This window comes from Trematomus bernacchii, unplaced genomic scaffold (assembly GCF_902827165.1).
Source record: "Trematomus bernacchii unplaced genomic scaffold, fTreBer1.1, whole genome shotgun sequence".
NCBI lineage: Eukaryota > Metazoa > Chordata > Actinopteri > Perciformes > Nototheniidae > Trematomus > Trematomus bernacchii.
Window position 1 is genome coordinate 943,948 of NW_022987689.1, and position 12,934 is coordinate 956,881.

At 42.7% G+C, this 12,934-nt stretch overlaps 1 protein-coding gene across 3 annotated transcripts in view; it reads right to left on the reverse strand.

Annotated features, from left to right (window-relative positions):
- The window catches only part of greb1l (GREB1 like retinoic acid receptor coactivator), a 45,575-nt gene that overhangs the window by 4,231 nt on the left and 28,410 nt on the right, over nucleotides 1-12,934 (reverse strand). For 2 of the 3 annotated variants that reach the window (XM_034137746.1, XM_034137747.1), the window contains exons 12-31: nucleotides 12,604-12,789; nucleotides 12,104-12,403; nucleotides 11,872-12,000; nucleotides 11,277-11,411; nucleotides 10,480-10,680; nucleotides 10,151-10,331; nucleotides 7,935-8,124; nucleotides 6,898-7,034; nucleotides 5,830-6,172; nucleotides 5,170-5,285; nucleotides 4,454-4,686; nucleotides 3,806-4,356; nucleotides 3,569-3,674; nucleotides 3,295-3,441; nucleotides 3,016-3,155; nucleotides 2,669-2,830; nucleotides 2,290-2,494; nucleotides 1,070-1,232; nucleotides 619-834; nucleotides 383-524 (exon numbers count right to left, since the gene is read on the reverse strand). In XM_034137746.1, coding sequence (XP_033993637.1) covers nucleotides 383-524; nucleotides 619-834; nucleotides 1,070-1,232; nucleotides 2,290-2,494; nucleotides 2,669-2,830; nucleotides 3,016-3,155; nucleotides 3,295-3,441; nucleotides 3,569-3,674; nucleotides 3,806-4,356; nucleotides 4,454-4,686; nucleotides 5,170-5,285; nucleotides 5,830-6,172; nucleotides 6,898-7,034; nucleotides 7,935-8,124; nucleotides 10,151-10,331; nucleotides 10,480-10,680; nucleotides 11,277-11,411; nucleotides 11,872-12,000; nucleotides 12,104-12,403; nucleotides 12,604-12,789 — 3,983 coding nt within the window. The remainder of the gene's footprint in view (nucleotides 1-382; nucleotides 525-618; nucleotides 835-1,069; nucleotides 1,233-2,289; nucleotides 2,495-2,668; nucleotides 2,831-3,015; nucleotides 3,156-3,294; nucleotides 3,442-3,568; nucleotides 3,675-3,805; nucleotides 4,357-4,453; nucleotides 4,687-5,169; nucleotides 5,286-5,829; nucleotides 6,173-6,897; nucleotides 7,035-7,934; nucleotides 8,125-10,150; nucleotides 10,332-10,479; nucleotides 10,681-11,276; nucleotides 11,412-11,871; nucleotides 12,001-12,103; nucleotides 12,404-12,603; nucleotides 12,790-12,934) is intronic. The other variant, XM_034137748.1, reaches the window with a different exon arrangement.

Sequence of the window (12,934 nt, forward strand, 5' to 3'; positions counted from 1 at the left end):
CCTACTGTTAGATAAATATCACTCGTAACTGGCTTGAGCTGCAATATCAGGATACATGTATTTATTATGCTTGCACGAATGGAAGTAGTCATCACATACAGAGCATATGGTACAACTAGTGTCCTTCACATGCTTATATACAGTACAAGAGAGGGGGTAACACAGTCACAAGATGCATGAATACCAGTTCAAAGCAGTATACAATGTTTTGTTTAGATCAGCTAAGGCCCACGTCAGAATTGATCATGCTTGTCATATGTCTATATGGCTCTTCTGGGTAATCATACATCCTGTCATGTAGTACACAGCTACAGTTGGGCCTTTGTTATCATGTGCTACTCTGATATTGGAAGAGTACATTCAGTATTTTCCCAACACCTACCATGAGTTTCGGTTTGACCAGGAAGTCTTTGTTCCCCCCAACTGGAATGTGTTTCTTCATGAGGCTGAAGTAGTTGAAGCGACACAGCAGCAGCCCACTGCTGTTCACTCTTAGATTAAAGTCCACCTCCTCACAGCTATACCTGCACATGGACAAAAACAGCAACACTAGGGGATTATGACACTGCAGAAATCACTAAATGTGTGACAGATAAACACAGTTTTCGATTAACTTACCGATTAAGGTCATATTGAACATTCTGCGTCAGGTCCACGTTTAGCATGATGCAGTCGTGGAGGTGACAGCGGCTGAAGAGTTGGCTGGGGGACCTGCGAGCTAGGCTGCTGCTCCACCTGCGAGTCCCGCATATCGCATACAGGGAGATCTTCGGTGTGGTTTCCATATGCTGCAGCACCCTCTTTAGAGACACGTTGGTTCCCTCTGTTGTCTCACTGGGAGAGAAAAAGCAGGACAGGGCACACGTTAATATGTTTTTCTTTTTGAGGACACAGTTTAGAAATCACATACCTTCCACATACTTTCCTATAACAAGACTCTGTAAATATTAGCATATGCACATTCCTGGTAAAGCTTGAAGTGAAATATTGTCAATCTGAACAACTATATTTGTTAAAAACTCAGCAGCTTCTGTCTCTGCGAGTGTTACAAATCAGAAACAATAACTACCTGCTGTCTGCCGGCAGGTGTGTGTTCCACAGCACGCAGGAGTCGTCCATCATGACGATGAAAGGCCATACATCTTGCCTCCTGACGCCTTGCTCCTCAAGTCGGTTTCTCTCCAGCTCCAGGTTGTGATACGACAGCTCTTTGATCATGAAGCGCGCAGCACCTTGAACCGACAGGAGCACATGTGTCAATGTTTCAATTTATACTTTCACAAAACTGCCAAACTGTCAAAGCACTGCCACAGTGCCCTTCAACTGAAACACAGTGCGACATGAGGTCATCATTTAAAAGCTGAACACTAAATTGGAATGGTGTGGTGCTGTACAAAGATTATGATCTTTGTACAGCACAAGGTCTATAGGGTGTAAACCTTAAACAGACATGTTGGAAGGCAGCCACGTTGATACTCAGCGACACAGAGAGACAAATGGGTAAAAGGGTGACTCCTGTTGGCCTTGCACCTGATTGGCTAACTTACAAATCAGACTTTACAGTAGTTCTGCAGATGCGTTTAACACAGGATGGTCTGCTACTGATAACAACAATGAACCTTTTACCTACTTTAAAACAAACATCACGGCTTACAGTAGTAAAACCCCTCATTATCAGCAAGAGATAAATTACGAGATGACGTCGAGTTAAAGGTCCAGTGGGGAGTTTTTATCCACTAAAATAGTGGGTCCCTGTTTGGTTTGTATCACACACACACATAAGGATGTACGTGCTCATGCTATTTGGGGAGAGACACTGAATGTAAACACAACATAACATGTTTTTTTTACATTTGTTTACAGAAAATCTTTATAGATCAGTAAAACATTGGGGGGGGGGGGGGGGGGGGTTATTTGACCAGCCAGTATTTGTAGAGTTATAGTGATTCTATTCCACAGATTCTTTGAATACTCAATTCTGATTGGTCATTTAAGGTATGCTACAGTCTGTTATTTCTTTATTATGATAGACTCTTGTGGACCAATTAATTTCAAATCAATAGTTAGTGTCAAATTATTGATTTTCTTAGTAAGCAGGATGAGCGGGTGATTATCGTAAAGTCTTCAGGGTGATTCATTATACTTGCATCATCCTGTCAAGGTGAATTTAACAATAAAGACCCGCTTAGTGTACAATATCCCTTACATAGCATATGTCAAATGATGCTGATGACATTTTTGAGAAACAGTAAAGAAATCTTAGTTTAGTTAAGCCAGAAATCTGCTCACCAACTCCCGCATTGTTGAACATAGCGGGCAGGACGAGCAGGATGTGGTTGGGCCAGTACTTCCTGTAGTGGGGCATCTCAAACTGCTTGACCACCAGAATGTGAAGATGAGCGGCGCCCTCCATGGCGTGGTAAATGTTGAGAAGGCCGTGCTCTTGGCGTCCTGTAGTCGGGGTGAAGATTGGACTCTTTAACAGATCTGGGTCCTAGAGACGGAAGCCAAGGAAAGAAAGAAAGAGTTACAACAAAGAATAAAGTTGTGACGAGAAACATTTAAACTAACTTGTGATGCTTTTGAGTTTAAGCAGAAAAGGATGCCTGTACTCTCCTGTCATGTTTCTACACTCAAACACAATTACTCCCACATGTGTTAAGTTTACCTTGGTGGAGACCAGAGGCAGGCGCATGCTCTCCAAGTGGCTGCCCTGCTGACTGAATACAAAGTGCTGCTCTTTGGCTTTGGGAATGACAAACTGGAGCTGGACCTCCTCCCCCAGCATGGACGAGCAGAAGGTGAAAGCATGGAAGGTGCACTCCGACAGCTACAACACACAGAAGTACACACAGATGCATTATTAACACAAAATATCACCATTAAGCAAGACTTCTTAGGTTGAAAAAAGCTCTCAAGCCTTCAAGTGTCCAAGTATTTTTGACAGGTTTGGGATTTCTGTACGTGCATGTTTAAGTCAGCAGTGTGTTTTAGATGTTGGATGTAGAAACTCACCTGTGTGGCGGGGGCTGCCTCACAGTATCTGTGACACTGTTCACAGTGGTGAAAGGCATTGTGGGTGGCGAACCTGCTCAGGCGTATGGACTTGGTCTCTCGTTTGGCTGGTGTTTGGCTTTCGTCTTCTTGCTTAAAATCTGCAAAGATCAAACAAGTTCACACGCTTAGTTTTAGATAAGCTTGTTTGAGCTGATAGTAAAGTAACAGTGATAGTATTTCAAGTGCAAGTCTAGTTCAGAGACGCCCTCTGCTGTGAGCTAGCATATTTCTGCTGACCTTTAAAGCACTTTGGCATCTTGTCAGTGTAAACAGAGCTGGCCTTCTTGAACTTAGCGTCCCGGGGGTAGGGGTCAAAGGGCAGCTTTCTCACATCCTCAATGTCAGGCAGCTGGGTATTTACGAGAGTTGTAACCTCTGATGTTTCTAGAGATGGAAAAGAACACAAACACCACAATGCACATCTGAAGTTGCTTTCCTCATTATATTGTTGGTGTTTCAAAACCATAAAAGGACAGTATAAAGGACTCAGTGAGTTCCCAATGATCTTTACCTTCTTCCTCCTCCTCTTCCTCATCATACACATCCACCTCCAACAATCTGATGAGCATCCGAAACAGGATACGAAGAAACTGCAGATAGGCACCAGTTTTTCCCACCTAAAAAAGGACAAAACAGACATCCCTGTTATGTCAAAATGGCATTTAAATCCAGAAGCACAGTTAAACTGACATAAATACTAGCAGTGCTTATATGCACCTACAGGGGGGGCATGCTTCTGTTTTATTACCTGTGGGGGTCCGCTGAGCAGCAGGCGCCGTGGATGTGGCACAGATGGAGCCTCGTAATCGGCGTGATGTTGCCTGGCGATGGTCCACTGGCGGTAGTAGGCGCTCTGCTCCGCCCCCTGCAGGTTGTGAGTGATAAGCGGCCTCAGAGGGCTGCTCCACCCCATATCTGCATGAGGCAGCAAGGAGAAGGAGCTCAGCTGACTCCCCGACTCCCCCGCCAGAAGATTATACGCCGCCCGCGACATGATGACTGTCCGCGCCGACACCCGAGCGGGTTTAGGCTCTCGACAGCACTGCGTGGACTGGCTCGGCCTCTGGGTGGAGGAGGAGGATGGAGAGGGGGAGGACGAGGCAGAGCTGGAGTAGAGAGAGGGAGGGGCTTTGGAGGGGTTGGAGGAGAACTGGCTCCCCAGGGAATCACACTCCTGCTTGAGGCCTTGTGTTGCCGTGCCGATGTCCGACGTGATGCCGCTTTCAGGTGGGCAGGTGGAGGGCTTCTGGAAATGGTCTGCGACGTCCGATGAACTGACTCCGTTTTCTGCCAAAGAGCCTGAGTGAACAAAAGAGGGTTGTTGAATGTGAAATTCTTGCTTTTGGTTGTTTGCATTTGTATTTGTATAAGTATGTCAGTGAGTTCAGGGACTCACCAGAGGTTCTGGTCGCAGCGCTGCCGTTGCTCTGAGGCCTTTCCAGCTCATCTCCGTCATTCAGGCTGGTGGTGGCCTTCTCTGTGTCGGACTCCCGAGGGGCCATGGCTTTCTTTGGCTCCAGGACCACCCCACTGGACACATAGGTGCAGGCCAGACCCACCTCCTGCTCCAGGGCGGTACGGGTCAGGTAGCTGGAGTCTATCAGGCGCAGGTCGCTGTATTTCAGAGACCTGGTGGAGAAAAAGGGTTAAAAAGGGTTGGGGTTAAGAAAAGCTAATACATTTATGGATTCTTTTTTATATTGATTGAATATGTCTATGTTCCCTCTCACATAACAGACTTTTTGATTATTCATTAAAAGTCTAAATGTATTTATTTTAAAACAGTATACAATCAGATACCCAAATTACATTGAACATCAGATTAAATCACTAAATTAAAATGCTGTAAATCTCAGATGGTTTAATTATTCCTATCAAACACAGATACACAACCCAAGACCAGCACACTGGGTGCAGGACCAAACGTAACTGGAGCTCTCTTGTAGAGAAGACAACCTAGACTGTGTGCCTGCAGACGTGTAATATCAAACTCAGAGTGTAAGGTTTAGGCAGCGGCAAATGGGGAGAAATGATAGATGAGCTAAAAGGAAATGTACTGTACTCCCCATGACTGACTATCAGGTGTTGGGGTATCGTGACTTATGAGCTTACCTGGGGAATGTTTCTCCAAGAGGGTCCTTCCCCGTCAGGATGACGATGCAGGGTAGACCCTCCAGATCCTCATAAGTGTGCGGTACCCAGTCTTCATTCTCACAGCCTCTCCATGCCTACAGCACAGCACAAATATTACATAATGATTACTGTTTGTTATGTGATTCATTTGAAAATAGAGCAATAATGCATATTGGATTGGCACTGGACTTATATATATATATATATAATAGGATTTGTAAGGAAGAGGATTTAATTTACTGCAGATATTATGTACATTTAATTATGTTATAGTTAAAGGTCACATATTTAGTAAAAATGATAATGAGTCAAACTGTTACAACGAATAAAGTCCAAAAACATCCACTGGCTGAGTTTCAGTGGAGATTTCTGTCAGTTTACGTAAATGAGGAGAAAGAAGAAGAAGAGAAAGAGATAAGTGAATTCTGGGAATCAAGTAAATTCTGGAATAATCACTGCAGGCCTTTATGTGAAACCCAATTTAATTCAATTCTCATTTAAAGACAAAAATGTATCAACTTTGGGGTTTCACTCATGGATCTGATATCAGCACATCTTGCTTGCATAAAGCACAGTAAAGTTATATGAATATTTGAACGTTTTGGTAGAAATGTGACTCTGCTTGCAAGGCATTCTCACCCTGAGGCGGTTGGTGAAGTTTTTGTGGAGGTTGAGCTCAGAGGCGGGGCTTCCCAGCAGCACGGCGAAGCACAGCTGCAGCCCCAGTTTGTCCCTCACGTCCTCCAGTCGTTCCCGGGCCAGCATGGCCAGCTGCAGGGAGGGGACTCGAACCAGCAGCATGTGGCCCCGGCCCTGGGAGCCCTCTCTGCTCGGGGCGTTGATCAGGTCCTCCACCATGGCCAGGGTCTCTGGGGTTATGTGGTCTCTCAGCGAGGGTGAAGAGGTCAGAGCCATCATGGCCTCAGTGTACTGCTGAATCAGCAGGTAGCTGCGGATCACCATGCTGTGCAGGTGCGGATGTCTGTGGCACACATAAGGGAGATCATTAGGGTGAGCTTTAAAGCTGATTATATTTTATCAAAACAAGCACAATTTAGAGGTCTGTGTTTAATTAACCTACTCACTGCCAGTAAATGACAGTGGTCGAATTAAAGTAAGTGCATTTACTCAAGAACTGTACTTAAGTAGTTTTTTTCATAGCACTTTATTCTTCTACTTCACTAGGGGGGGAAATCAGTGATGTGCAGTTAGATAAGTGGATGGGAAGGCACTGGCTAATAGTTTGGTCAAAATGAAAATACCCAACAGTAAATACATGTGGACAAACTTGAATTGGCTTCTTTATTGCCCATAGATAACGAGTGTTTTTCGTCTGGGAAAAAAAAAATGTATCTACAAAATAATGTAGTGTTACGGCTTCCCATACTTGAGGATTCAAATCTATTTAAAATCATTTTGAGATGAGGTCAGTGTTTTGCTTTACATTCCACTGTATTTTATTTGGAATACTTTGAGTACATCATCCTGATATACTCACATATGTTTATTTAAGTCAGATTTGCAATGCACTAGTTTTATTTGTAACAGAGTATTTTAATAACAGTGTAGTATTACTTCTTTCACTGAAGTAAATGATATAAATACTTCCCTGTATCACTGCTGAATGCCATTTCAAAACGACAAAAAAACACATCTGTTACAGTTGATATTACATCACACAATAGTAACGGATGACAGCTGACTGACCTCTCCAGCAGTGTGTGGACCATCTTCTCAAAAGCATCATCACAGCGCAGGATGGGGCTGGCCACGCCCCACTGCAGGGAGCTGCTGTAGTCCCTCAGGCCGAAGTACAGCAACTCATTGGGAGACTGCTCCCCCTGCTGGAAGAACAACATAGAATTATAAGCACATGGTATACTTTTGATTCTTTTTATACAATCACTTCACTGCACCAAATCCAGCGTTGATGAGCAGAACGTGTTAACTTAGCATGATGCTGGAACTGAGAAATTAAATAAATATCAGGTTCATTTTTGGCTGATGACCCCTCAAAACGTGGCAAAGTCTACTTGCAACTATCAGCACCAGTAGCAACGTGTCTGGGTTATGAGAAAGACCAAAGCTTAAGTAATATTCAGGAATGTCTGAAAATGTTAGTTTTATTTTGATCCTGTAATGTAAGCTATCTCAGTTTCGCACTAATGCTTTAAACCATTTCATCTAAATCATACTTAAATACTTTGCATATCATTTAGTGCCAAGCTCTGAGACCTTGAATTCAATTAATTTGATTGAATAATTAACAGTACAAGATCAAATCATTAGGACAAACATAAACCTTTTTATAAAGTAAGTGCAAAAACAATTACAACACACAATGATGTGAAATCTGAAGTCTGTTTTTAAGACTGAATGAATTAGATGAATCATGAACAGAAATAAACAACACTTTATATTGAGGCTTCTTAGTAACCTTATGCTTCTCCCCATGTTTCCTGTCTACCTCTACAAATTAAAGCAAACGAACCCAAAAAAGAAGGATCTAGTATCGTCTCATGTTAGTGTAAGTGCACTCTATGTCCACCAGGTGGAGTAGCTGAACCACAGCTGTTCCAAACTGGCCTCTGCATGCTGCCATAACATTGCAATTGAAAAAAACATCTGACATCTCAAAAAGTACATACACGACTTCCACTAAACTATGACGCTTGACAACAATGTCGTCATGGATGCATTAGATTGACTTTATTATTCCTTGGGGAGGTTCAAATAATACTCACCAGACTTTCGTTGGTGGGCCAGTGAACTTCGTTGTGGATGCTGATGCGGGACTGGTGGGTCTGCAGTGTGTGTGGGAAACAGCTGACCTGCAGCACCAGGAGGTTCATGGCATCTAAAACCTCCTGGCAGTTCACCACCCGGTCAGCCAATCCCTGCAGCTCGCCGTGGCACACAGAGCCGGACAGAGCACTGTGGAGGGAGTGGGGCAAATTGTTTGAAACCTTAGATAGGGATATTTATAAATTCATAACATTTGAGATTGATGCAAATAGCACCTCGGTTAGAGACATGGCTAAAGAGGGGTTTTATATTTGCTGCTCTAACTGCCCAGTGGGTAGTAGGTCATTCCCAAGAATATGCCTCTGGAAAACAGGAAGTGATCTATTTTCAGTTCCTGGCAGTGACAATAGCAGTATACTTGGAATAAGATCCTAACAGCACAAACAACTTCCTCGGAACAGAAGAGTAAAACTGCATCAACACAAATTCAAACATATCAAATACCACTTTGACCCATATAGGCCTCTTTGTGGTATTTGCTTTCACTTGTTTTTTTCCCTCTCTCCACTTGTCAGTTTATAAAAAGGACAAGGCTGGATTTGCAGCCATAACAACCGTCCGACAAGGACAAACACGCTCCAGCAGCCCAAAACATTTTTCTTCAGGAGAAACACACTGCAGCTTTAGAAAAAATTGAAGGAAAATCCAAAACAAATTCAACAACAAAAACAAGGCTGCAAATGATAAAACATGCTGCAGATAAGCAGCAAATACAGAACGGATGCAAGGTCAAATGCAACAGAAATAACTGCATATCCATTCAAAACAAAAGTCCCCAGGTTTCACAGCTTTGTGTGCTGTCAGCCAGTTTTTGACATCACATTACATATCATTTAGCTGACGCTTTTATCCAAAGCTACTTACAATAAGTGCATTTGTCCATGAAAAAACTAAATCAGAAGCAAGAATCCTGCAGGTATATTTTGTCTGTTGTTTTTTTATATTGTTTCTTTGCTGCAGCACGTTTCTACCTATGCAAATGTCTAAGGCCTTTGAAACCAGAGGCCTGTACTACGAAGCCGGATTTTCGCTTAGCCGGCTGACTTCAGGGAAAACTCGGGCTTTCCGGTCCTACGACGCTCGTTCTCTTTTTAGCGGGCTAGATCTCCATGGTAACTTATGCTGAGCGGCTAACCTCCTCGGGAGGAGGTTAGGTTGCAGGCTAAGAGATCAACTCAGTGAAAGCACCGCCTGCTGACCAATCAGAGCTCCGTGTGCGGAGTTTAAAGCTATCAAGTCATATTACAGGATAGAGGAAATACAGAAAAACTGTCGTTGCAGGAAAGACGGCCGGCAAAAATCAACTGACTGTGTGAACGTGAAAATTAATAGAATATCCCCTCCCATCTTCAGAGCAATCTGACTATTATAACATTAGCGTTAAGAAAGCTTACTTAAATATCTGCCACGACATAAGTAACCGGATCAGAGTAACATTACGTACAGTCCGCGGCACTGTGAGTGCAGACGTCGATGTGTCCCATTATCATTCATATCATATCACATCATAATGTATCATATATTTCCTTATTTGAGTCAGCTTCTTGAGCCGTATCTGGCTGTGCAACACTCACAGTGTCACATACTGTATGCAGAAGTATTCTTTTAAGCAACACATTAAGTTGATGAAACACTCGAGTCAAATGTAATTAAAGTCAGATCCACTCGTGTCTTGGACGGGGCAGTGATATCATAAACCTGTTAATGTACGCATTCAAACACTTTTTCTTTTACCAGCTGTATTCAGCTTGCAGGTGCAGCTATGTGGCTTTTATCCTGGATAAAGTGTTTAAGTCATGGATGTTTAAAGTTTAACTTCTTCATATTTGACTAATATTAAAGTTCACTTTTCATTCAGGAAGTATGACGCTGCGCTGTCAGTATGCTTGTCCATGTTTGTGATTGGTCGAATGCTCCAAATACCACCCCTTTCATGTGACCGCGCACCTAACTAGATAGGACACGGCTGGCTTGAGCGATCCACTTGATAACCAGCGTCGTAGTACAGTTTAGCGAGAGCGCGTATGTTTTGGATTGGGCCAACCGGCTAACTCAAACATATCCAGGTTAGGAAAATCCGGCTTCGTAGTACAGGCCTCAGGTGTCTTCCGCCATATTTCGATTATCAACAATGCAAACTAGTGTCAGTGGTTACCTTGTGAGGTCGACGTGTGAGTTGTCGTGAATGAGGACGAACAGGGTGTAGGGGTTCTGCTTGACTTTCTTCATGAAGGCTTCCATCTTAACGTGAACATCAGCGTCCAGACGCACCACGTATTTGTCTGATTTCTGGTAGGCTGAGCAGACGTCTTCAACTCCCAAGTCAACAAGCACTCCTGAGCAAAAAAGTGAAGAAATGAGTGTTAAAGAAGAATCTCGTTAACAATGCTAAAACATTAAGTCTTTAGCAATAAGAGTTTAGAGTTTGTGTGGCCCAATTGTCCTCCTTGAACTTTTTTTATGATGTTGCAGTTTGACACACACCTGATTGTCGGATGCGCTGTGCCGTCTGGTGTACCAGGATGTGAGATGGAGGAACCAGAACAAGGAAGTCCACTTTACAAAAACGGCCCAAGTCGAGGTTCTGGGTTCCTGAGTCGGCGATGGAGCAGACCTGAGAGAGGAGGCTCCGCGCCACGCTCAGCTGCTTGGGATAGATCTGGAAGAGCTTACATAACATCTCTGCTGCAGGAAGACAAAGAGATGGAAAGGTTACATATTAGTTTAGTTACCAAATTGAATCACAGCAAAATAAGACTGACCTCAAGAAAAATATTGCTTTCAATGAGAAGCATTGCTATGAATTTATTGTAATGTATTTACAGTGATAATGTGGTGCTTGGCTGCAAAATAACCATGAATATTTGATTAATTTCAGATTATTTTTGATTGATAAACAGTTCACAATACAAGTATAACGATGAGAGTAAATGGAGATATGCGAAATGGGACACACCAATAAGATATCCAGAGCTTGAGAATACTAAACATAGGGTATTTACAATATGTTTTACTAACATATCTAGAATTGGAGATAGTTCATGTATTATTCAGGAACATTTATAAGCTCGAAAAACACATGACACTAAGAAATGTACTTTAAAACTGAACTCATGCAACCCAAACTACAAAATGGTCCCAAAACATTTATTCCATCAGTCCATGTTGATAGGATAATATAATTAAGGTATATTTGTATTTATGTTTATTTTTTTGGCTTGTAAAAAAGCGTACTAATCAAATGCTGAGCAGTTCAGTGAGTGTATGAAGAGCAGTCTAACCTCTGTCTGAGGGCGGTGACATGCTGGCAGCCTCCTGCGAGTGGATGTGATCATTGACATCGCCCTGGAAGGGCTGGATGACCTGTCCCTTCCGTCGGCGCTGGTATCGCACCAGCTGCTTGTCCAGATTGTCTCCTAAAAAACAGTCACCATAGTCACATAAAGACACAGAGCAAGGGATACAAGCTGCTAGAACACGAATATTCTCTTTGATATGCAGCACAGTCACTGGAAAACATGGATATAGAAATGCTTGTTATTATACGAATGGGAACAAATGAATCAGTGACAATCAAAATGTTTTTTTTAGAGCTTATACTCTATACCAAAGATCCATGCAAACATCAAGTTGTCAGATATGTAGCTGCCTAAACAAATATATATGCAATGTAATATATCATTAATAATCATTATTGATATAGCATTGGCAAATAGACACTTTCTTTCCTCTTTATTATAGAATGTTGTGGGAAACATTATATTAATTTTGTTTCTTTTAAATGAAGACTTAGTGTTTTTCAAATGTTTTGATATGCCGTCATTGGACAACAAAACAGTTTTCAATAAGCACATGTTGTATGGATGCACTGCTCACCTAGTGACGTGGTTTTGAAGTGAGACGCCAAGATGCTGACTTTCCCTGTGATGAGTTCGTAGCTGATCTCCTTCAGAAATGCATTTGTTGTCAGCATGCCTTCAGCTAAGGCCCGTGCTTGGTACTTTCCTGTATCAAATACATTATTCGAGATTTGATTCATATTATTGTTACAATAATATTTTTGCAGAGATTGAGGTAATACTGTTAAAGTTAAATGATTTCCACTCACCCAAAACGAGCACACAGAACTCGTTGCCGCTGATTTTAGAGGCACATATAATGACTACATAGTTGGGCAGGCACTTCTGCTGGTGAATACCCTCAGTGAGAGAACGAAGGGACTCCGAAATGCCCTCTCCCAAGGAATTATGGGTAACTACGACTTGGACGCTGCCTCCTGAGACGCTGGCTTCCAGCCGAGCCAACCAGGGCAGCTGGGACGGGGATATGGCCGGACCCCTGGGACAGCACAGCATGGCCTTCAAAACGATCTGCTCCAACTCCTCGCTGAGAGGAATCTGCACCGAGCCTGGGAAAAAAATAAATAATACGATAAGAGAAAACCCTGGAATAGATTTTGTTAATCTACAACAAAGTTAGATATTGGTTTTGCCAGCCATATTTCTGTTTAAATAAGACTCCAGCACCTCCCGGTCATCCACCCCACTACCATGTGAGTACAAATACCAGTGATGGCAAGGCTTTTATGGGATTTTATTTGCTGCTTACCTAAACGTGCAAGATACTGTAAAGTGAGCAGAATCATTGTCTCCACACAGAGAAGCTGGCTGCTGTTGAGGCCCAACGTCTCCAGGGTCTTCGCTGTCAGCTGGCTGCTCTTATAGCAGCTGACCAGGAGGGGGCTGACCACTATGTCCCCAACATTTCCATAGAAATAAGGTAAAGTGCCGTGCCCTGAAAAAGAAAGGGTATTATTAGACAAAACAGGAAAAAAATGCAGCAGCTAGAAATATGGAACATCAACAAGTAACTGAATGTTGTTCCTGCTGACTTACTTACATATACTTATACAATAAATATGTATATATAAGAGAACACA